We start from the raw sequence: 24,964 nt of genomic DNA, 5'->3' as shown, positions 1-24,964 counted from the left end.
TTAAGGTTCTGTAATAGACTATTCACCTCCACTTCATTCATCATAATTCCCGTATAAACTAATGGCTCCTTCATTTTTTCAATGTCTCCACCTGGATGATATACTTTTGCAAAATGCGTGCTCAGTAACTCCACTATATCGACTGGTTCAGTGACCTCCTTACCATCGTCATTCCTTAAAATCATTTTGCCATGTACAGCTTTTTTTAATGCGTGCAGCATATTGAAAGAACTGTTTGGGATTCTCTTTTGCTTGCATAGCTAGTTTCCTTTCATAATCGGCTTTTGCTGTTTTTACCACACTCGTTACCCTTCTGGCCTGCACTTTATACCGTTCATGTGCCTGCAGGTCACTCCTTTCTTTAAATTCCCTCCACAGTTGTTTCTTTTTTTGCAGCTCAAGCTTAATGGTGTTATTCATCCATTTAACCCCTACTTGTTTTACTGTTCGGACCCTAGGTATACAATCAGCCATAACCTCCTGTAAATGCTCCTTGACCACTTCCCATGCTCTATCAACGTCCAGCCCTTGCAGTTCTACATGCCATGGCACTGATCCAAGCAATCTCCTAAGCTTGTCATACTTGCCAGCACGGTAATTCCACATATACCCTGTCTTAATCGAAAATTCCACACCTTTAGCCACCTCCCAGGTCAAGACCTTATGATCACTCTCACCAATAGGTGGCAACATGGTCATATTCATTATTATCATATTATCAAATTGTGAGATGCTATTACCAGGTCAAGCACTCTCACACCCCTAGTATTTTCAATTACATGCTGTCTCAGATAGTTATCCCTTAATAATTGAATAAAATCCATTTCATTCCTCACATGTGTCCTCTCCTCCTTCCAATCAATGTTACCATAATTAAAATCCCCCATAATAATTACCCTCCTTCCACTCATTTCATCAATTTGTTTATGCATACCATCTCCACCATCTATTCCATCACCTGGTCTATAGCAGCACCCAACTGTATATTTTATTCTGCCAGTCTCAATCAGACACCAAATAGCCTCAAATGAGCTCCTTTCACTATCCTGCAATACAACTTCAATTCTCCTTGGTTGCAGTTCATCAGCTATCATCAATAACACCCCTCCCCCCATTTTATTCTCTCTGTCCCTCCTAAACACACTATAACCTACACATTCTATCCCACTAACTATATCATCTTTCGTCAGCCATGTTTCACTAATGCCAATAACCTGTGGGCGGGAAGAGCCAATCAAGGCCAAAAATTCTTCCTTCTTGTTCCTAATACTCCTGGCATTAGTATACATGAAATGCAGTGATCCCTTTGTTCCACCCCCTATCTTGATGCATTATTCTAAATGTCCCATTCCCACTTTTTGTCCTTAGTGCTGGCTCAGGTACATTATATACATTTTTACACTCAACTGTCTCACTGATGTCTGCATATCCACTTCCCCCCATCCTTGGTAGTTCTAGTTTCCCTGGTTCTGCACATCCATTTTCACTTCATTCAGCAACACTTTTTCCAGTCTTTGCACACCAAGTCCATTCAAATGCAGGCCATCCCTCTTGTATTAAGTCCTTTTGCCCATCAAACTCATTCCACACGTCCACGAATTCCACACCACACCGTTTGCATAACCTGCGCATAATGTCATTTGCGATTATGGCCCTCCTAAACTCCTCTCTGTCATACCGCGGCAACAGACTCGCCATTCTAACTCTGTCACTCTTTTCTTTCGCTACCTTTAACAATACTTTCAAGTCCTCTCTCATAAAAAATTTATCACCTTACAATTCATTCGAACCCGCCACAATTATTAATTCTTTCACCCTCTGTTTTTGCACTCTAATACTCGTCACTTACATCCTTAAATTTCGCACCCGGTAAGTACGATTTAGTTACACTCCCATCTATCACTCCTCTTAATAACGAGTCACCATACAACACTCTTTCCTTCATTTCAGAAACTCGCCCACTCTTACGCTGGTTATTTACGTTAGCCGAATCACTCTGGAAAGAGTTTTGCAGGTGCTCTAATTGCCACTGCGCATTTTGTATCACTGCGCGCAACCTAGCGATCTCACTTCCTACAAATAATTACTCATTTTTTTTATCATTCAAATCACTTTCTCTCTCTGTATAGTTGCTCTCACTCTTTCTTAGATCACCGCTCTCATTGCCATCTTGTACATCGCAATTCCCTATCAAGCCACTATTTTCACTCGCGTTCTGGCTTTCTTCAACCATAGCAGTCTCACAACCTGACACATAATTCAACTCCTCACTTTGCTTACACTGTCTGCACATTCTCCCACCACTATCACTTTCAATCCAAACTCCAGCCTCATTCGGGAATGCATACATTCCACACACATCACATTGGACAAATTCTCTCACATTATAGTTTTTGAACAATGCCGTTATATTTTTGGACGGCATTATCTTACGTCGCATTGGCGGCATATTCAAATCTATGAAATGTATCGTTAAATACTAAATTAAATAACGGAATTTACACCAAAATCACGCAGACACCACAAGCTACCAAAATTAGACAATATTACGTTATGACGATATTCCCTCCATAGTGTTTTGTTTATTTATTTGCAGCTCTTGCTTTATATTTCTAATCATCCACTTAATTCCCACTTAGTTTATCCTCCTGACCTTGGGGTATGTAGTCTGATATTGCTTCTCTCCAACTATCTATGATCACTTCCCATTCACCACTACTTACATGCTTTCTTTATAGCTTCTCATCCCACGTCATCTTGGGCAGGGTCAAAAAGTGTGTCAAAAATTTTCTGTCATAGCTTAATAGTTTAACATAAATTGACAGAAAATTCACATGTTTGGCAACATCCTTGCACAAGATTGCATGGTCACTCTTCCCATTTGCAGGCAGAGCGTTTATCTTGATTATGGATATATCTTCTGATGCTGTTATCAGATCCAACACTCAAATCCCTTCTACCTCTCTGTAAAATGTTGTTTCATGTAATTATTATTATTATTATTACATAGCACCTCCGGGGAGTCCAAGGACTCATCAAGGGAGGGCACCTACTCCACAACTCTCCGTCACCACACCACCACTCAACTACATCCCCGAGTAACTGTATAAATTCCACTTCCATCTTGCCATACCCCTCTTTCCTTCCTCCAATTTATGTCCCCATAGTTAGTCTCTCATATAATTGTTCACCTTGCACTCATTGTGTTAATCTGTCGATACATGGCATCCACATGTTCCTCTGTACAGAGAGGTGTATTTTTTCATAAGTGAAAGTTTGCTTATGAAAAATACACCTCTCTGACACTTCTGAGTTCCTTAGTACTGAAAGAGAGTTTTTGCTCCTTTAAGGTTTCTGCCTAGTCTCTGAGGAGAAACAGCTGTCAGGCCAGTGAAATCTTATCAGAATGGACCAATAAAAGGTGACTATATGAATGCTTGGGCAAGTGATCATGTCTTTTATATGGTCCATGCTAAGTCAACTCGTAAATGCCAGTGAGTGTATTCCCATAAGCTCTCTGAGAATACACTCACTGGGAAAGATGTGATTAGCATAAAAAAGTGATTGTATTCCCATACAATCACTTTTTTATGAAACTTTCATAGTTTCTATATTTGGCTTTGAAATAATGCTGGATTTAATATCTACTTGATTTATATAATTTTGCATTGCTGAACTGAAGCCTTCAGGCTCTATTTTAGTAAATTATCTATGAATGTTTTCATTCCAAACTGTTCTACTATAATGTTTAAATTATATATTGCACTTTGTAAATTGTCTTCCTTATCTGATATTATTACCTCATCACTTTATCTGCAAATAATAGCATATTTATTTTGTTTTTCTGGGAAAATTCTATACCTGGATTGTTTAAGGTATTAATATTTCATTAATATAAATATTGAAAAGTGTTGGAGACAGAGGACATCCCTTCTTACTCCTTGGTTTATAGATTGTTTTTCAGACATTTTTTCATTTATTTTTATTTCATCATCTTTATATATATTCAATATTGCATATAGTAAAATATTAGGTGTATTTATTCTTTGTAATATATCAAACAGTATATATCTTTTTACTTTGTCAAATGCTTTCACTGTATATTTTCAATTTTTCATTAAGTATTCTATTATATATTTTGTAGCATGCATTCAATAAACTAATACCTCTCTAATTAGCAGGTTTTGTTTTATTCTTTTTTTTTTAAATATAGGTATTACTATATTTAATTTCATTTCATTGTATTTCATTCTATTGGTATTTATCCATTTGTATATATTTTATTTAAAAATTTTAATAATCTGTGATGAAATTTTTTTCCATCACATTTCCTTTAATTCTTTAATTGTTATTATATTGTTTAAAGCAATTTGTAAGTTTTTACTGTAATTTTCTTTTCATGTTAGTTTTATTATCTGTCCAAAGATATGTAAAGTAATCCAAGGATTCTTTTACATCTATTTCACAATTTATATTTACAGTTTCTTTTATATCTGCATTCATGTGATTTAGTCTTTTATATGCATTTGATCTTATTTTGTATATGTCATTTTCTAGATATGATACAAATTTTTCCCACCTTTCTGTGTCTCTTTCTGGTTTCTCTTTTGGCTATTGCTCGTCTTTTTTTGTATTCAATTTTATCTTCTTGTTTTTTTTTTGCTACTTAACCATCTTTTTAAAGGCCAGCTTTTTATTTTCAATTATTGTTTTTATTTCATTGTACCATATATGTAATTTTTTATTTTTATGATATTTTTTGTGTGTTCTTAGACTTTCATATGCTGCTGATGTAGTAATTTATTTTATATTATTCCATTCTTTCTCAATGTCCCACAAACTGGAATTCCACATGCTTGATTTCATCCTCCCTAATATCTCTCACTTCCCGGTTTTGCACTTCCAAACTCTCACTAAACACTTTCTTCAAACATCTAATTCCACAACCATTTAAATGTAATCCATCAGGCATAAGTCCTTTCATACATCAAATTCACTCCATACATCAATAAACTGCACAGCATTCCTCCTGTACAATCTTCTCTTTTACTCATTATGGCAATTATGCAATTATATTAGCAATTATGGCCCTCCTTCTCAACCTGTCCTATCATACTGAGACAGCAGACTCGCAATTTTTATTTCCTTGCTCTTCATTTTTACTTCTTTCAATAATCATTCACTACTTCTGCATTCATATCTTGTCTCATTGCATATTTCTCCCTTTTCAAATCATGTTACTGCCATAAGAATCATTTCTTTCACTTCTCCCTTCTGCAAATTAACAGCATCAGCAATCCTTGATTGTTGCACCCAGGAAACATGCTTTCATCACTTGCTCATTAAGCATACCTCTTATCATCGAATCTTCATACAATTCCGTATCCTTATTTGCAGTTTCTTGCACTTTCATGCTTTCCGAATTCACATTTTCTTTCATTCTCCCACTTACTGTACCACACCATAATCATTTCTCCAGCTGCTCTAGTTCCTGTTTTGTCCTGAATGATGCAACATAAATGCACTATTTCCCTCCTTACAATCGCTTCATCAGCCACTTCTTTTACACTCTCATTCCGAGCACTATCATTCACTATTTCTGCATTCACCATAGCACTATCTATCTTTCCTTACATCATTAACTTTTGTCAATTCATTTTCCAACTTTCTACATGACTTGCATTTTTTGCACTAGTACTCGAAACATTTACTACAAATTCTCTCTCCATTCACACTTTGTACCACAACTCATTCATTCTTATTGATGAATACATAGAACATACACTACATCATACAAGATCTCTCATGCTAACTTGGCTGCCATTTTCCTTGTACACATCGGTGTCATGTATTAAAAAGCTGTCTAGAACTTCATGTGCCTTTTTCCCATCTATTTGGGATTGGCCTTTTACGTGATGCAACTTTACATGTACTCCCAACCGACTTGTCACAGAGCCTGACATTGGGAGAGGGGGAAGGCATTTATGTTTGTAGATGTGATATGTTTACAGGGCCGATTTACCTGTTGTTGGATGAAAAACCTGTGTTTCCAGGAGAAAAAAACCCTTCACCTCTGTATGAGACCAGTTAACACACTTTTAGTCAAAAGAGACCAGATAAAGGCTCTTCACGTCATGGTCAGGAATCGAACCCAGGTCTTTCTGACCAAAGGGCTTTGTCTATACCGATGGAGCTACAGATGCTTTCTAAAGCAATATTCCATATTAAATTTCCCAAACAAATACACACACGCACACACTCAACTTTACAGCCTAAAATAAGTAAGATATAAACAAAAATAATTACTAATATTCACTAAAATAAAAAAACTTTCTGTAGAACACATGCAAGACATAGACCTACTAATGCCACCCCTGATGTAATCTTTTCATCCCAAGGTGCATTACTTATGTTTTGCAACATTAATTTGACAACCACTGTCTTTTGCCCACACTGCCAATTTATTTAAATCATCCTGTAGGATATCTACATCACCTTTATCAATTGTTGCGCTTGCCTGTTTTGCATTGCCAGCAAACATCTGAATCTTCCTCATTAAAGCTTTTGCTATATCATTAATATACAAATTAACATAAATACAAATTAAATTCATGCAGACAAATGTTTACCCATATTTGTCTTGTTAAGTATAATTTACTTTTTAACCAAGTTAAAATAATTGCTACATGATAATTGGAGTTGAACTATCAAAAATAAATGACCCCCCCCCAAAAAAAAAAACATTGTCTTTATACTGGAATGCCTCACACAGTAAATAATAAATATTGCTCTTTTCAAGGTTTTCCTGTGTTTAAAATCAAGTGGATATTTTATTAAAACCCACTTGTTAGAGGATAATCATATGTAATAAATGGGGTTTTTTGACATTTACTTATGAAAAGAGTTCAGTGTTGACAGATTGGTATTTCCAAGTTCCTATATCTTAAAATCTTTTGCTATCGTCTTGTTTATACCTGTTCATCTCATTTATTTCATATGCAGAAATTTTGTGTTTTTGAAGACTTATAAAATTAATTTCTTGTTTATACCATTAAAAAAATGATAACTTCAGTGTTAAAAATTTTATGTATTTTTGCTTAATGTATTTTATGCTCTTGATTCTCGTAGAAATGCTTAGACATTGGTTATATATGCTTATTAAATAACTTAAGGACATTACAACATACAAAGGATATAAATTAAATTAAACTTTTATCTATATTTTCAATATTTCGGCAACGTCACCTTGCCATCTTCACAGGAACTTTAAATAAAGACACGTGCATGCAGGCACTACACACAGTAAATGAGGACAAAGCAGGAAGCTATTGTTTCTCTTCTTTCTCCTAGAAGTCCTGATGGTGCCCCCCCCCCCCCCCAGTGGGCTATGTAGGTATTCTTGGCCGTTGGGGCTGAAGGTCTTCTGATGCAAGTCTCTCAAATTTTGGGCAGTCTCATGCAACAAATTTGTTGAGGTTTGCATTGTTTCTTAGGGCTGAGGCTGATTCCATGAATAGCCTTTCAAATTTGAATTTACTATGGTGCATTAGCGTGGCTTTCTTCCACCGTATTCTGTGGTGTGAATACAGAGCATGGTCTGCAAGACCAGAGTGGCCATACTGGTGAAACTGGATGTAGTCCTTGTGTTCTGAAATTCTGATATTTGCTGTCCTGCCTGTTTGGCCAAAGTAGGACAGCTTACAGCTGCAAGGGACCTGGTATACACCGGTAGGTCTACGTGAAGTGGTTGGTCTTTAGTGGAGCGGATAAGGGACACCAATTTGTGCATTTAAAAAAGAACTCGACCTCCGAACCAAAACTTCCTACCGACACTGAAGTGAACCTTTCTTCAGTTAATTTGAAACCTGAAGCACTCAACGCTCTCTCACGTGGCCACAACTTTGCCATTGCTCCCAGAAAATTACCAGCCAAGGATATAATGATCCAAATTGAATGCGGGATCTGCCACCTTCCTAACCACATCGCCAACAATATTAGACTGGATGTAGCTTGTGTTCTCACCAAAGCATGACCACCAAAAACCAACATATCCAATAATGAAAATAAATCTCTGCAGGAATTGAAGAAAAACAAAGAAGTAGTAATCACCAAAGCGGATAAAGGTAACACCACAGTAGTACTTAACCAAACGGATTACACAGGTAAGCTTATGCTCTATTATTAGATCGTGCTACTTACCTCCCTATTGAATACAATCCCACCAACTCACAAATTAGAAAACTCCACAGGCTCCTTAAGAAGGTCACTTCTTGCCCTGTAGAAGTCACTAACAAATTAAACCGTTTAACTCCCGCCATGGGCATTGATGTTTGTGATTGTCTTTGGAAATACTAGTGGTGGTTGGCAGTAGATGGTGTTGGTGTAGGTGCGGTCAGTTGGTGGATTGTGAGTAGTGGAAGCAGATTTGTAGTGTAAAAATTAAAAAAATGATAACTTCAGTGTTAAAAATTTTATGTATTTTTGCTTAATGTATTTTATGCTCTTGATTCTCGTAGAAATGCTTAGACATTGGTTATATATGCTTATTAAATAACTTAAGGAAATTACAACATACAAAGGATATAAATTAAATTAAACTTTTATCTATATTTTCAATATTTCGGCAACGTCACCCTGCCATCTTCACAGGAACTTTAAATAAAGACACGTGCACGCAGGCACTACACACAGTAAATATGCGAGAAAGCTTTACATCAATTTTTACAGAAGTCAAGCCCTGTAAGGATGTTATAAAAATAACCTGTATATCTATGTATATTTAAAACAGTTTGTTAATGTAAATAATCCCTATAGGAATTGTCCATACTTGCTGCCCTAAAGCGAAAATTCTAGAATGTGTTGAACTTAGGCAATACCTTGCCACCAGAAAACCATATATGTTAGCTCCTTATAAGGACATTAAATTTGTTTGTGAAGTCCACCTGTAAATACTCAAGGTCAGTGTTAAATGGACCGACAAACTTCAGACGAATGTCCGCTGCCCAAAACAAATAGGATTAATGGAGTACACGAGAAGAATGAAGAAAAGGTCAGTGGAAGAACAAGGGACTGCACCGAAATGTTCGGGGTCCCATATCTTCATGCAGGGATACGAAAGAAGGCGAATAAAAGGTGTTGGCCGGTAGATCGCGTAGTATCGGTTCCAGGAGTTCCTCATCGGTTGTCGAGAGGTCGTTATTGAGAAGTTGCCAGCGGTTGTCCGTCAGATGTATGCCATCGAGGACGCAACTTCAGGAGAAATCATGCCAGTGATCTAAAAGAAAGATGACGGGAGCTGATCCGCCAGGCAATGCAGATATTTGATGACGAATCATCGCCGGAAGCTGTTGTCCGAGGGGAGAAATTTTTGAGCGGGAAGAAATTGCTCTGTTAGTACAACACGCATGCAAGCATTCCACTAGCCAATAATCATCGCCCGAAGTGCAGCAAGGACAGCGTCCCAGAAGCGTCAGTAAATCTATTGGTGGCATAAAAAGGGGAGAAAAAAACCTGAATCGGGAGAAAAGGATCAGGACTCCAGTTCGAAGCCAAGTGGGTAGCAGCCATAAAGTGAGTTGGTCCGTTTGTTAAATTTTTTTGAATTATAGGAGAATTTTTATAGTGGACTGTTAAGTTGAGGCTGATGAAATTGAGCAGAGTTAATGGTTGAAAACTAGATGTTTAATATGATAAATTTAGTTTAATCCTTTATCCCAGTAAGAGCAAACAAAGTTTGCGCCTGAAAATATCTTCAGGACTGTATATAGTGTTGTACTATCTTACCTAGCTAAGTAGTACAACACCAGGCAACTCGTAGCAAAGGTGGAGCAAGCTACCAACACTCCTATCCTAGTATTTCCCATAATGCAAAACACATCTCCTTGTGGATATGTATACTGTTATGCATTAAGGGATTGGCCACTACCCAGACTAGTTTCAACCTTTATTGAGGTCTCTTCAGTGGGAGCCAGGTCCAAAGTTGGAGATACCAGGCAGAAACAGTAGCAAGGTCATCTTTACCTATAGGAGTGGCCAAAAGGTTTGCCACCTTTTTTTTTATTAAATTAATAGAAATTTATATGTGTAACAGTCAGAGAGTAACTGTTTGTCAATGGTACACTTTGCCTATAGAATTATCTTAGTATCGGAAGGAAAGAGCTTTTGTGTGTAATGATATTTTTTTATGTGCATAACAGTTAAGAAGTAACAGTTTATTAATAGGTACCATTGCTTAGGGTAGTAACTTGTATTTGAAAGAGAGTAGTTATTTATGTGACATAATTTTCATGAATTGAAAGGGCATTTTAAGCTAATTGTTTTATGTAGAGCTGAACTAAGCAAATTTTTCCTTATTGCAATAATAGTGTAAATTGTTTTATGGCAAATAAATGTGCTGTTTAAATGTTAGTAGAGTGTTGCCTGATATTTAATTCTTTGATGCACTGTTCCAAAAAAAATATTAAAGCCTATTAGCAGGAACCTAGGAAAGGGGATAGTAAAGGATAGATAGTAGACCACGATTGCAGATATTACTTAATCAGGGATAATTTGAATGTAATGGGAAAACTACTGGATGCATTTAACACTTCTTGTTACTAGAAAACAGACATCAGTGGTGCAGCTTTTTTTCAAATAAATTTTCTGGTGTTCAAAGAATAAGAAGGCAGTATAGCACAAAAGATCCATAAAGAGATATTAAAGAGATAAAGAGATACCAAAGAGCGATAAGGAAGAATAGTTAGAAGTACATAATAATTATTGCATTAAAGTATATATAGAGATTGGACGCAGAGATAAGATGAGATAAGATAAGCCAATTAAAGAGATATATAAATAATAAATAAATAGACCCCCCCATTTACAGTAGAGTAGATACCCTCCCTCGATGAGTCTTTGAACTCCCTGGAGGTGAATAATAATAAATAAATAAAAAACTCCATACCCCCCCCCCCCCATATATGGACTCCCAAAAATACATAAAGAAAATGTGCCATTATGTCCCATAGTGGATGGCATTGATTCCCCCACATACAAATTAGCTAAATATTTGGCCAAAGCGCTCACACACTATAGTGGCAACATACCATCACACATAAAAAACTCATCCCACTTCAAAGCCAGTATAGAAAACCTTACACTCCAACATAATGACATAATGGTAAGTTTTGATGTCTCCTCCTTATTCACAAATGTTACACTCAAAGAATCCTTAGAGCTAATCCAAGCTAAATCCCCCCCCCCCCCCGATATCATAGCCCTATTTCAGTTCACAATGAACTCAGGCTATTTTGTTTGGCAAGGAAAATTCTACAAACAAATAGAGGGGACAGCCATGGGTTCTCCACTCTCCCTGCCCTTGGCCAACTTTTATATGGAGACTTTTGAATTGAAAGCCTTAAATTCTGCCCCACAAAAACCAACCATTTGGCTTCACTATGTTGATGATGTGTTTGCTATTTGGCCACATGGCTCCGATGCACTCCTCTCCTTCCTAACACACTTAAACAACCAACATCCCAGAATCAAGTTCACTCTGGAAAAAGAGAAAAACAACAGCCTCCCTTTCTTAGACACACTAGTCACCTGCTAGCCTGATGGAACCTTGACTTTCTCAGTTTATTGAAAACCCACCCATACAGGCAGATACATTCACCAACAAACACCCCCCCCCCCTCACAACAATATTGAGATATTGTTATGACCCTTTTTTTATTTTGTTGTGTTTTTATATTCTGTTTATTCTTATTACTTCCTTGTTAAACTTATCTCTTATTCCCATATATAATCTTCTAATTTTAAGACGCACTACACTAATTCCGTTCTTTATTTAAATTTCCCCTTTTTAAATATGCAGTCCTATTGGCCCTTCTATAATTTAACTACGTGTAGTTTACTTAGTGTTTTAGGGCTTTGTCCTTGTGTGGGACGTGACCATTTACACATCACTCTAAGACAGTCCACCTGATAAGTATTGAGAAATTTATATTATAACTGCGCCAGCCAATACCAAGGATAGATGGGACTCTTACCCAGGATGGCTCTCTCAGAATGATACACAATAATTAAACTATAATAAAATTTTATCTCAGTTCACTAATTTCTTATATGCAGTCGTGGCTCGCTTTGTTTAATCATACACATGGGTTCTTCCCGCTAAGTTCGTCAATATTTTTATGAGCGGCTGTTTGAATTCATATATTAACAACAGGTCAGGCAGGTACTAAGAAACATGTTTAATAAAATAGAGAAAATCATACAAGTAAGCATTATTACTAATTAAATTGAATTATTCTCAAATAGGATCCTTGATTCAATACTAATATACAAAGCATATAAATAAACTTGCATAGACCACCATTATAAATATCTTAACATTATCTTATTAATATCTAATACACCTTGTACATTCACGTGGTCATTGGTTATATCATTCTACACATTTACTATTAATTCCTGCAGAATAAACATGGCCTTGTTAGGCAGATAATTCTCGAACAAATGGGCCTGGGCCAAGTTGCAGATAGTTCTTAAAGTTCCATAAAATTAGTCTACTTCACAAACTTTCTTAGGGTAACTCTTTCTTAACTGGAAATCACAATACAAAAGTCTACTTTACCATCTCTGTATTGATGCCATGTCTTTCTTCTTGCCTTGTCTGGTCATCAAGGCTTCTTCACTTTGCTTTTCGTCTGATCACCTTCGATCAATTATATGGTTAGAACCTTGGCGGGAAATGTAATATGGCTCGGGATCATAGCCAGAACGGACGACATCTGCTTGGTTCCTCCGTCGCATGACATCGCACAACTATGCTAGTCTCAGGAGGTAGCTAGGCCGTTCTCAAACGCTGCGACAGATGAACCAATGCCTTCCACGGCCAGGCAGGAAGTTCTCCATCGGAGCGGACTGGACCCTATGTCCAAGAGAGGTCAGGAAACAGGAACCCCCAAAAAAAAACCTCAAGTGGGGTTTGCTTGCCCTTTTTGTTCTCGTTCTCTTCTCGGTGTTTCTCGGCTATTGCGATGCCCGCCAACGCGGGTTTTACTTCATGGCGTCCAGCTCCCTCTATCACATCACACGTGCTTGTGCTGTGTTCTTCTTGGAAGGCGCTTTAGTTTCTCTTTCCTATAACTATACCCCCCCCCCCTTTTGGTATGCGTAACACAGGACAGTTAAAGGTGACCCTTGGACTCGGGCTTACAGGCTTTGTCACTTTATAATACATGAAATGGGATTCTTAAATAGAATTAACAGCTTTATTTATTTAATTCATATATCTGACCCACATGCATTACAGGTTAGGTCTTACAAACATTTTTATACAATTTTGTACAATTTCTCGCTCTTAATTTTGATTTATATACATAAAGTTATCTTTCTAATCTATTGCCAACATGCCACATTTTCTGCCTGTGTTTAATTAAAGTTATGTCCTGAATAATTTGTGTTAAAACATTTCTTAGTTTATTCAGGACACAACAATATTAAGACACTACACAACAGGCCAACTTCTTTATGGAGACTTTTGAAGAGAAAGCCTTAAACTCTGCCCCACAAAAACCAACCATATGGCTTCGCTACGTTGATGATGTGTTCGCTATTTGGCCACATGGCTCTGATACACTCCTCTCCTTCCTAACACACTTAAACAGCCAACACCCCCAGAATCAAGTTCACTCTGGAAAAAGAGAAAAACAACAGCCTCTCTTTCTTAGGCACACTAATCGCCCGCCAGCCTGATGGAACCTTGGTTTTCTCAGTTTATAGAAAACCCACCCATACAGGCAGATATATTCACCAACAATAACCCCACCCCCCTTCCTCACAACAATATGGAATTATTAAGACACTACACAACAGGGCGCTAAACTTATCTGTTCAAATGACAATGCCCTAACCACAGAACTAAACCACATCCTCATCACTTTCTCAGCCAATGGCTACCCACCCAAAAAAAATCCAAAAAATATTGAAACAAATAAACCACAGTCCCCCTCCCCCCCACTTCACAAAAAGGATTACTCTAAATCCATCACCATTCCCTACATTTAAGAAAAAATTACCAAAATCCTAAAAAACATGACTTGACCTCATATTATAGACCATATAGAAAATTGGCATCCCTTATCTGCTCCACTAAAGATCAACCACTTCCCCTAGACCTACCGGTGTATCCCAGGTCCCTTGCAGCTTTGGCCAAACAGGCAGGACAGCAAATATCAGAATTTCAGAACACAAGGACTACATCTGGTTTCACCAGTACAGCCCCTCTGATCTTGCAGACCAATCTCTGGATTCACCCACAGAATACGGTGGAAGAAAGCCACGGTAATACACCGTAGTAAATTCAACTTTGAAAGGCTATTCATGGAATCGGCCTCAGCCCTAAGAAACATGCCAAACCTCAACAAATTTGGTTGCATGAGACTGCCCCAAATTTGGGAGACTCACATCAGAAGACCTTCAGCCCAACAGCCAAGAATACCTACATAGCCTGCTAGGGGATCACCATCAGGACTTTTAGGAGAAACAATAGCTTCCTGCTTCGTCCTCATTTACTGTGTGTAGTACCTGCGTGCACGTCTTTATTTTAAGTTCCTGTGAAGATGGCAATGTGATGTTGCCGAAATATTGGAAATATAGATTAAAGTTTAATTTAATTTATATCCTTTGTATGTTGTAATTTCCTTGTTATTTAATAAGCATTTATGCTCTTGAGTGAATCTCATTTTCTCTCCAAGAATTAGTTTAGTAGATTTTTCATGTTTATTTCAGATTATAGTTAAATTTTAATATAAAATATAAAATGCTGATTTTTAATTACTGACAATTCATTCACAGCTATAACTAAAAGTAACTTTTACTTTTTTGCATTACATGAGAATGTGAATTGGGGAGTTTTTATTAAATCTATACCTTCAGTACTTTGAGATCCATAGATATGTGTTGTTATTGAATATGTTAGTGAATATGATTGCCTGTTACTGTTCTCTTCCCAGAAGCAGTGTATAAAAGTAAATTGACAGACAGTATGCTCCATACTACTTCATGCAAGTAGACAGAAGAAATCCACTTAAAAAAACACAAGTGACACTGTTTGATCAGAATTAGCTTGCATATTACAGAATCTGATTAAATTAGGATTTTAGATGCAGTTGTTTTTCCAACAGCAACTTATGGATGCGAGACTTGGAACCTAAAGAAGTCAGATAAGAAACAGATATATGCTTTTGAGATGAGGTGTTACAGAAAGCTGTTGAGGATATCATATACTGAAAGGCATACAAATGAATGGGTGTTAGAAAAGATTAGTAGAACTTTAAGGCTCCTTAAGGATATTGACAGAAGAAAGTTAAAATATTTTGGACACATAGAAAGGATGGAAGGAGGACTTCTCAGAACAGTAATAGAAGGTAAAGTTCCTGGAAAAAGAGGCAGGGGTAGACCATCAATGAGATGGATGGATAGGGTGTGTATGGAGTGACTGATCTTCAGAGAGTTGAAGCTGCCAGAAAAGCAAACAACAGGACTACATGGCGAGGCCTGGTGTGGAACATCACCGAGCATCGGAGTGACCATACGGCATCTGTAGATGCCCAATGAACATAGAGAGAGAGATTAAATTTAGCTGACAGAAACTGCCTGGCATCTGGAAGACTGTCATTCCCTTTGAAGCATTTTCTTTGTTATTGTGTTTGGGTTATCATAAGCAAACTAACTACTCACACCATTCCCAAAAGTTGCAATCAGATACCAGAACACAAAACATTTTTTGCCCTACTTATTTTTTTTTATTGTGCATGTTTGTGTGTGTGTGTGTTTGTCACTTGTGACCACACATTGATTGCTTCATTCTGAGAATGTCTCAGAAACTCTTGGCAAAGTACAGGGTGGCCATAAAATAACTTTCCATCTTTGGAGGTAAAGTTATTTTATTGTCACCCTGTACTTTACCCATAAAATAACTTTTCCTCTTTGGAAGGAAAGTTATTTTAGAAAGGTCAGCACATTGAAAATCGTGTATGTGGTCCAGGGGACCCTGCTTCTGATGAATGAAAGTTATGTGTACGTGACAGCAGCACCACCAATTCCAATTAAAACGGGCTCAGGAACGTTCAGGCAGTTATTCAAATGACTGACAAATTGTGCTCAATATGCATCCTACCTTGCCTCAGTGTGCTTTACTTGTTAAGTTGTTTTACCTTAAAGAGTGCAATGCTGTAGCGGCCCTTCGGGAATTTAGAAGGCTTCATAACTTGCGTACGTGTCCTATGTCAGCTGTAGCACCGAGAGCTATGATTAAGAATTTTGAAGAAACTTGATCACTAGGAGTTAGACCTGGCAGAGGACGGAGAGCAGTGCAAGAAAGGTCAGCACATTGAAAATCGTGTATGTGGTCCAGGGGACCCTGCTTCTGATGAATGAAACATTATTTCCTGTGAGTTCAATCACTACATTAATTTCTGTGTCTCTCGCAAGTTGTTTTAGTTTAATTATTATTATTATCATTGTAACGTGCCACATATCCACCTGGAATGAGTGACGCAGTGTCGCTTACGCTGTTGAAATGTTATTATTCCATTTTATCTGCCTTTAATGTAATTATCCGCTTGTTTTCGGCTCTGCCAACACCAAAATTTCCCCTATTGGCTACTTTTGGTACTAAATCTTTTTTTCACTGAAATCATCTCCCCCCCTATGCCTTGAAAAGTCTCAATATAAAATGTGGTCTCATTCCATTTATTGGTTTTAGCTACAGATGCCTCCAAAGAGGGAAAGTTATTTTATGGCCACCCTGTATTTTTATATTTTATATATAAACTAGGGGGGGGCTCTTTCCCCTGACACCTTTGGTGTCCCCCCCTAGTTCCGGACTGGTGGGCCTGTTCTCCTTGAATTCTGATGACTCGAATTTTGAAGACTCGAAAAGGGGTTTCTGGCGCCTACAGCGCTCAACCCCCGGAGTTTCAGACTGGTAGGCCTGTTCTCCTTGAATTGTGATGACTTGAATTTTGAAAACTTGAAAGGGGACAGCAAAAGCCATGCTGTTTCTTTAGATCATATCTGAGCTTTTTGCTTTATTTTTTAATGATCTTATGAATGAACTGGATAGAAGGAATGGATACACTATGGTACCATTGGACTTTGCTAAGGCATCTGATACTAAATCATACTGAATGAAGGGCTGTTGCATAAACTGGAGAATATGGAATACAAACTATTGACTTAGATAAGTGGAAGGCTGAAGGACAGTATCAGAAAATGATATATGGGGTGGGTGAATCTTCAAGATTTAAGGTGATTAGTGTGTACCCCAGGGATCAGTTCTTGGACCACTGTTATTCAGTCTTTATGTTAATGACACTGGGAAGTCTTTAACAGAAGACATACAGCTGTTTACTAGTGATGCAAAGATAGATAATCAGGAATGCAATTGACCTGCTGTACTTGCAGAATGATTTGAATGAGCTGGAATTATGGTCTGTCAGTTCATTGTTAGTAAGTATAAAGTTATGCAATTTGGCATGATAAGATATCCAATGGCATATCAAATTGTTGGGATTATGTTCGAAGAAACTGATAAAGCTAGGAATCTTGGAGTTATGGTAGATAGAAATTTGAGGTTCAAAGGTTACGTATAACAAATTTCATATTCAACTCAGAATATGAAATTTGCAATGTTGAAACAAATATTGTCATGTACAGATAAGCAGTGGCACACTAGGATTTAATCTTGGGGGGGGAGTTAAGTTGATGATTTGAGAATACACACTACGCATCACATACGACCTATGACTGAGCATCTGCAATGATCGCTAATTCATAAGTAGTATAGAAATAGAAGACACGACACAACATAAATTTTTAAAAAATGAATTTTAATTAGGAAAATTTTTTTTAAAAAATGTTCTGGTTTTTTTTGGGGGGGGAAGCAAAGCCCCTTGGCCCTCCTGAGTGTGCCACTGGATAAGCAAGTCATTTTGCCTCTTTACAAGGCCTTGATATGACTGCATCTGGGCTACTATGTGCAGATTTGGTCTCTGGGTTCAAAGTGGATAAAGAAGCTGTGGAAAGGCTGCAAAGAAGAGTTACAAATAAGAGAGTATGTGGTCTGCAGGCACCGGTATGTGTTCACTTCAGAAATGGTATTATGAGGATATGTGTTATGAAATTTTTCATTATATGTAAGGTGGAGAGAAGACAGGAGGAAATCCGTAGAAGTGGAGTTTGTATTCAGTTAAGAAAGGCATGAGAGCTAGATTCTTCTCTCACAGAGCTGTAAGTGAATGGAACACTTTGTCTGTTGAAGTGGCGAATGCTTCTAGTGTGAATAAGTTTAAGAGCAGGCATGACAGTTGATGTGGATGTTGTATGACTTCCCTTGATGACTCTGACTCTCTGGAGGTCTCTGATGACACTATTACTAATAATATGTGTTTATATAAACTAGCAATAATGTTAAGTGTTTATCAAAATTACTCTCCAAAATTAGGCAAGTTGGAAAAATATTAAGCAAATATCAAAAAGTGGTATACAGTGTGTATGAATCTGCCAGATATTTAAGGTGACAGTGGTGTACCTCAGAGTTCAGGCCTTGGGCCATTGTTGTTCAGTCTATACATTAATGACATCAGGAAGGGTGTAATAAAATAGGAGATAAATGATTGTTTGCTGATGATGTGAAGATGAGCAGGGTAATCAGGGATGCTTCTGATATCTAGCACTTACAAAATGATTTGAATAGGTTGCAGATTTGGGCAAATGAAAATGATGAGCCATTATTCTGAGATCCCTGATGAGGCTAGGGAGCATGGCGTAATAATGATAGAAATTTGAAGTTCAAAGGTCATATAGCAAAAGTTTCAAATATAACTCGGAGGATAATTCCGATGTTGAAGTGAACCTTAACATGTAAGGATAAGGAAGTCATTTTGCCTCTTTATAAGGCCTAGATAAGACCACACTTGGATTATTGTGTGCAGATTTGGTCTCGTGGGTTCCAAGAGGATAAAGAAGCTGTGGAAAGGGTGCAAAGAAGAGTACAAAGATTATATCTGTATTATGGGGTTTAGATTTTGAGGACAGATTGCAAGTGTGGATTACAGACTCCGATTAACAGGAGGAAGAGAGGTGATGTGACAGAGGTCTATAAACTTCTGAATGGAGGTTATAGGATATCGTCTGAAATTTTTCATTATTTGGAAGGTGGATAGAGAACACACAGGCATCCATGGAAGTTAAGTTTGCTTGCAGTCAAGAAAGGGGTAAGGGCTAGGTTTCTCTCTCGCAGAACAGTGAGTGAGAGTAGAATAGTTTGCCTTTAGGGGTAGTGAGTGCATCTAGTGTGAATGAATTTAAGGGAAGGTATGACAGCTGGTTTGGATGATTTATAGTCTCTCTTGATGAGTCCTTGACTCCCTGGAGGTCTCAGATAATAATAATGTGTTAAAACAGTGAACTGAACTTGCTGACAATTGCTGGCTGTTTTAACTATAATTACCATAGTTAAGCCAGAAAATTGTTGCAGAAAATAGAATGCTGATCCAAAGAGGTTCAGTTTATAAAAGAAAATAAGTTATAGTTTTTATATGTTATTTATATAATTGTAGGTTCTTGAATGTGCTGCACAGGACGTTGAAGCTTCAAACAGTGATAATAGCTCTGTTTATGGAATGGTAAGTGTTCATGTTTCAAAACTTGGAAAAATGCATGTAAATATGAAACTGATAGTTAAATTCCATTATCTAAATGATTATAATTGATTAATTGATCTATACATACTGAGCTTTTTATAATTTTTAATTTACAACACAAGACTGCAATAAGAAAATAATAATATATTTATTTGCTTAGTTGGTGATATTTCACCAGTTTTATACCCAGTGACTTCGAGCACAAATGATTTGTCACAGTATGCAAACAGCAACAATTAGTTAATAGTGGGAACGGTTTAAAATTGTAACAGACAACACAAAGAACAAAAGTACTAATTAGCACCATCTGTTTTGATTAGATGAAGAAAGAGGTTAACAAGTATTGGATCTTAATGACCATCTCTGAGATTTTTGGTGAATTGATACAGTCACATTTGTTGAAGTTCGGGGAATTCTTTTAAAGCTGCTGATGATTCCGGTCTGATTTGCATTGACTTCTGTGTAGCACTTTGGTTTTCTTCCATTTTATCCTGTGCAAAAGGGTGTCCAAGATATGGCCTTCTAGTCCTGATTTGCCATAATGATGCTTCCAAATGTATTTCTTATGTTGGAATGTCAACAGATTTTCCTGTATGTCTATAGTGAATCAGGCTTACAAGTACATAACACTTAATATACTCTGGATGTGATATGTCCACTCTGAATATCTTTTCAAACTGTTACTGGGATAGTAACAGTTGTGTTATGGTCGTGTGTGTGTGTGTGTGTGTGTGTTAGGAAAAGGAGGGGATTAGTGGGGGAATTATTTTCTCTGTTTTTAGGATACCATATTTTTTTTTTATATTTTGCCAAATAATTTAAGGAAATTACAACGTCAAATAGGATATACATTAAAATAAATTTTAATATACTTCAATATTTTGGCAACGTCACGTTGCCATTTTCAAGAAACTTAAGAACAAGACAACAAACAGTAAGTGAGGAAGAAGCAGGAAGCTATTATTTCTCCTAAAGTCCTGATGGTGCCCCCTAGTGGGCAATGTTGGTATTCTTGGGCGATTGGGATGAAGGTCTTCTGATGTGGGTTTCTCAAATTTGAGGCAGTCTATGCCGCCAAATTTGTTGAGGTTTGAATTGTTTCTTAGGGCTGAAGCTGATTCCATGAAAAGCCTTTCATATTTGTATTTACTACAGTGTATTATCGTGGCTTTCTTCTACCATATTCTATGGCAGGTATCCAGCGCATGGTCAGCAAGACCAGAGTGGCTGTATTGGTGAAACTGGATGTAGTCTTTGTGTTCTGAAATTTTGATATTTGCTGTTCTGCCTGTTTGGCCAAAGTAGGACAGCTTACAGCTGCAAGGGACCTGGTATATACCAGGTAGGTCTAGGGAGGGAGGTTGGTCTTTAGTAGAGCAGATAAGGGATGCCAATTTTTTATATGGTCTGTAACAAGAAGTTAAGCCATGTTTTTTTAGGATTTTTGTAATTTTTTCCGAGGTGCCTCTGATATAGGGTATGGTGATGGATTAGGAGTAATCCTTGTTGTGTGTGGGGGGAGGGGGGGTTGTGGTTTATTGGTTTCAATATTTTTTGGACTGTTTTGGGAGGGTAGCCATTGGCTGAGAAAGTGTTGAGAATGTGGTTTAGTTCTGTGGTTAGGGCATTGTCATTTGAACAGATAAGTTTAGCCCTGTTGTGTAGTGTCTTAATGGCTCCATATTGTTGTGAGGAAGGGTGGTGGGATTGTTGGTGAATGTATCTGCCTGTATGGATGGGTTTTCTATAGACTGAGAAAACCAAGGTTCCATCAGGCTGGCAGGTGACTAGTGTGTCTAAGAAAGGAAGGCAGTTGTTTTTTTCTTCTTCCAGGGTGAATTTGATTCTTGGGTGTTGGTTGTTTAAGTGTGTTAGGAAGGAGAGGAGTGCATCGGAGCCATGTGGCCAAATTGCAAACACATCATCAACATAGCGAAGCCAAATGGTTGGTTTTTGTGGGGCAGAGTTTAAGGCTTTCTCTTCAAAAGTCTCCATATAAAAGTTGGCCAAGGGTGGAGAGAGAGTGGAGAACCCATGGCTGTCCCCTCTATTTGTTTGTAGAATTTTCCTTGCCAAACAAAATAGCCTGAGTTCATTGTGAACTGAAATAGGGCTGTGATATCGGGGGGGAAATTTAGCTTGGATTAGCTCTAAGGATTCTTTGAGCGAACATTTGTGAATAAGGAGGAGACATCAAAACTGACCATTATGTCAGTGTGTTTGAGTGTAACGTTTTCTATACTGGCTTTGAAGTGGGCTGAGTTTTTTATGTGTGAAGGTGTGTTGCCAATATAGTGTGAGAGAGCTTTGGCCAAATGTTTAGCTAGTTTGTATGTGTGGGAATCAATGCCATCCACTATGGGGACGCAATGGTACATTTTCCTCATGTATTTTTGGGAGTCCATAAATACGGGTGGATATGGAGTTAAATGGTTTTAATTTGTTAGTGATTTCCACAGGCCAAGAAGTGACCTTCTTAAGGAGCCTGTGGAGTTTTCTAATTTGTGAGTTGGTGGGATTGTACTCGATAGGGAGGTAAGTAGCCCGATCTAACAATACATCTTTCAGCTTACCTGTGTAATCCTTTGGTTAAGCAGTACTGTGGTGTTCCCTTTATCAACTTTGGTGATTATTATTTTCTTGTTTTTCTTTAATTCTAGTAGAGATTTAATTTCCTTACTGGGCATGTTGGCTTTTGGTGTTTAGCTTTGGTCAGAACACAAGCCACATCCAGTCTAATATCGTTGGCGACATGGTTTGGAAGGTGTCATATCCTGCGTTCAATTCCTATCATAATATCTTCAGCAGGTATTCTTCTGGGCGCAATGTCAAAGTTGTGGCCACATGCGAGGGTGTCGAGTGCTTCAGGTTTCACACTAAATGATGAAAGGTTGACTACCGTTTCAGTAAGAAGTTGTGGTTTCAAGATCGAGTTCTTTTTTAAATTTTTAAATTTTTTGATGTGTCGATCTCGTACTTTTTTAAATTCTTTCTTCGCTGCAGTGCACGAGATGTCATTTAAAATAGACCAAATTTCGTAGCTTAAGGTGCTTGAAAGGTCACCTTCGAGTGCCTGGATAGCTAAGTTAGCATCATTCAGGAAATGGCGAGTCATGGCGATTTGTTCCCTGAGTGAGGCTTGGCTGGCACGGTTATAAATATGAAGAGCTTTTTTGCAAAGAGAAATGGTGCTTGAATTTGACACAGTTATGAATTACCTGGTTATCCCGGCAGCGATTTAGGAAGGCGAGACGATTCAGTTGTCTTGATAGCTTTAACTTCATTTTACCGTAATGGCGTGCTTTACGTATAATATCATCTCCATGGATTATCGTAATTCTCGTGGAAAGGTTTAGACATTGGTTATGCATTTTTTACTAAATAATTTAAGGAAATTACAACGTCAACTAGGATATACATTAAAATAAATTTTAATATACTTCAATATTTCCACGAGAATTAGGATACCATACTGTTGGGCTGGATGATGGTGTGATTGTTTGTGCAGATATCTTCTAGTGTGTGTGGTCTTTCTATAAATGGAAAAGATAATGAACCATTGGGAAAGGGTACATGTATGAAGTGTAGATAGTTATACACAACTATTAATATTAGTTTATTGATATAATCTGTACATAATTTTTAATACAGTAAATAAACTCTCGATTTAACAGACTATTAGAGACTAAGGGTTGTACATAAAATAAAAAGTCTGTTAAATCGCGAATCTTTGGAATAGTATTGAAAATAAAACACTGAAAGTGTTTTATTTTCAATAAATGGCATGAGAATAAACTACCTCTGCTTTGCAGATGACATCGTCCTGATTGAAGAAGACGCAGCAAGGCTGGAACAGACAGTGCAAACATTACACACAGAAGGAAAAAGATATGGGCTAAATGTCAATTAAAAAAACTAAAATGATGTTCGGACAACAGGAGTTACTGAACAGAGTTACGATAGACAGATTTCAACTGGAAAATGTGGAACACTTCACATATCTTGGATGCCACATGACGCATGACTTGGATCCCAAAAAAGAGATAAAAATTAGAATAGCCAGAGCAACAACTATTTTAAAAGCCATGGATAAAATATGGAACAGCCGAGCTATAAAGATGCAAACTAAACTGTGCATTGTAGAAACCTGTATCTTCAGCAGCATGCTCTATGGATGCGAGGCCTGGGTACTCCTGAGAGAATCTGAAAGGAGGATATTGGCATTTGAGAGAAGTGCTATAGAAAGATCTTGAGAATAAGCTGGATACAGAAAGTGAACAATGAGGAAATCTACAGACGAATACAAACAAAAGAAAACCTGATCCAGAAAATAATCAAAAGGAAACTACGTCTATTTGGCCATATATGTAGAATGAATGATGAGAGAAAATTAAAAACGTTGCTGTTTGGAATGATTGAAGGAAAGAACAAAAGAGGAAGACCAAACAGAGAATGGGGCGATGACATCGTCAAATGGTATGGAAACTCTATACACAAATTGAGTCATCTTGCACAAAACAGAATGCAATGGAAGAATAATATCAAGATGGCAGCAGACACCTACGGGCATTGGACCCATGGTTGTTGATGATGATGACCATTTTACTGAGAATTGGGCTTGGAATAAGCATAACGTTTCCGTTGCTTTCCACTTTTATACTGTTTCTTAATACAGGAATACCTCGATTATCGCAGTTATTGTTGCCACAAAAATACCGCAATAATCGAATCCGCGATAATCGGGATAAATAATGAGTGTAAAACGAGTGATCATTGCCAAGGATTTTTCAAATCTATTAATTAAATTTTATATATGAAGTAAAAAAGAAATGTGTTAAACCTGTTAAGTAAAAAATGAAGGTTCATTTAGAAAAACAAGATTATTCTTTAATCTTTATTTATATATAAGGAGGACATACAGTACATAGAATTATTCTTTCTTGGATAAAAATTGATGTAGAGTTGTCAGATGGAATTTTTTCTTTCTTTTTTCTTCGTATAAAACTCAGTAACAACGGATGGAATTTTCAATTTCCTGATGAACTTTCATTGATCGCTCAAGATTAGGATCGCCGTTCAAGATTTTTTGTTTAAAATTTTCAGCAATTCTAAACATTTTGTCCATTTCTTTGAGGGTAAATTCCTTCAGTGCCACGCCAATATGTTCGTCATTATCATTGATTTGAGCATCGCAAGTACGTTCTCTCTCTCGAGGTTAATTAGGTCTTCATCATCCAGCTCCTTATCATGTCACTGAAGCAGGTCCTGAA

At 37.3% G+C, this 24,964-nt stretch overlaps 1 protein-coding gene across 1 annotated transcript in view; it reads left to right on the top strand.

Annotated features, from left to right (window-relative positions):
- Positions 1-24,964, top strand: part of Pi3K92E (phosphatidylinositol 3-kinase 92E) — a 381,915-nt gene that overhangs the window by 182,457 nt on the left and 174,494 nt on the right. The window contains exon 10 of the mRNA XM_090402293.1: positions 19,611-19,676. Within this exon, the coding sequence (XP_090258419.1) occupies positions 19,611-19,676 (66 nt within the window). The remainder of the gene's footprint in view (positions 1-19,610; positions 19,677-24,964) is intronic.

The sequence above is a fragment of the Typopeltis vanoorti genome, chromosome 2, assembly GCF_054136105.1.
Source record: "Typopeltis vanoorti isolate ZY-2024b chromosome 2, IOZ_Tvanoo_1.0, whole genome shotgun sequence".
Classification (NCBI taxonomy): Eukaryota; Metazoa; Arthropoda; class Arachnida; order Uropygi; family Thelyphonidae; genus Typopeltis; species Typopeltis vanoorti.
Note: the sequence above shows the minus strand (reverse complement) of the source record. Positions and strands in the feature narration are given on the sequence as shown.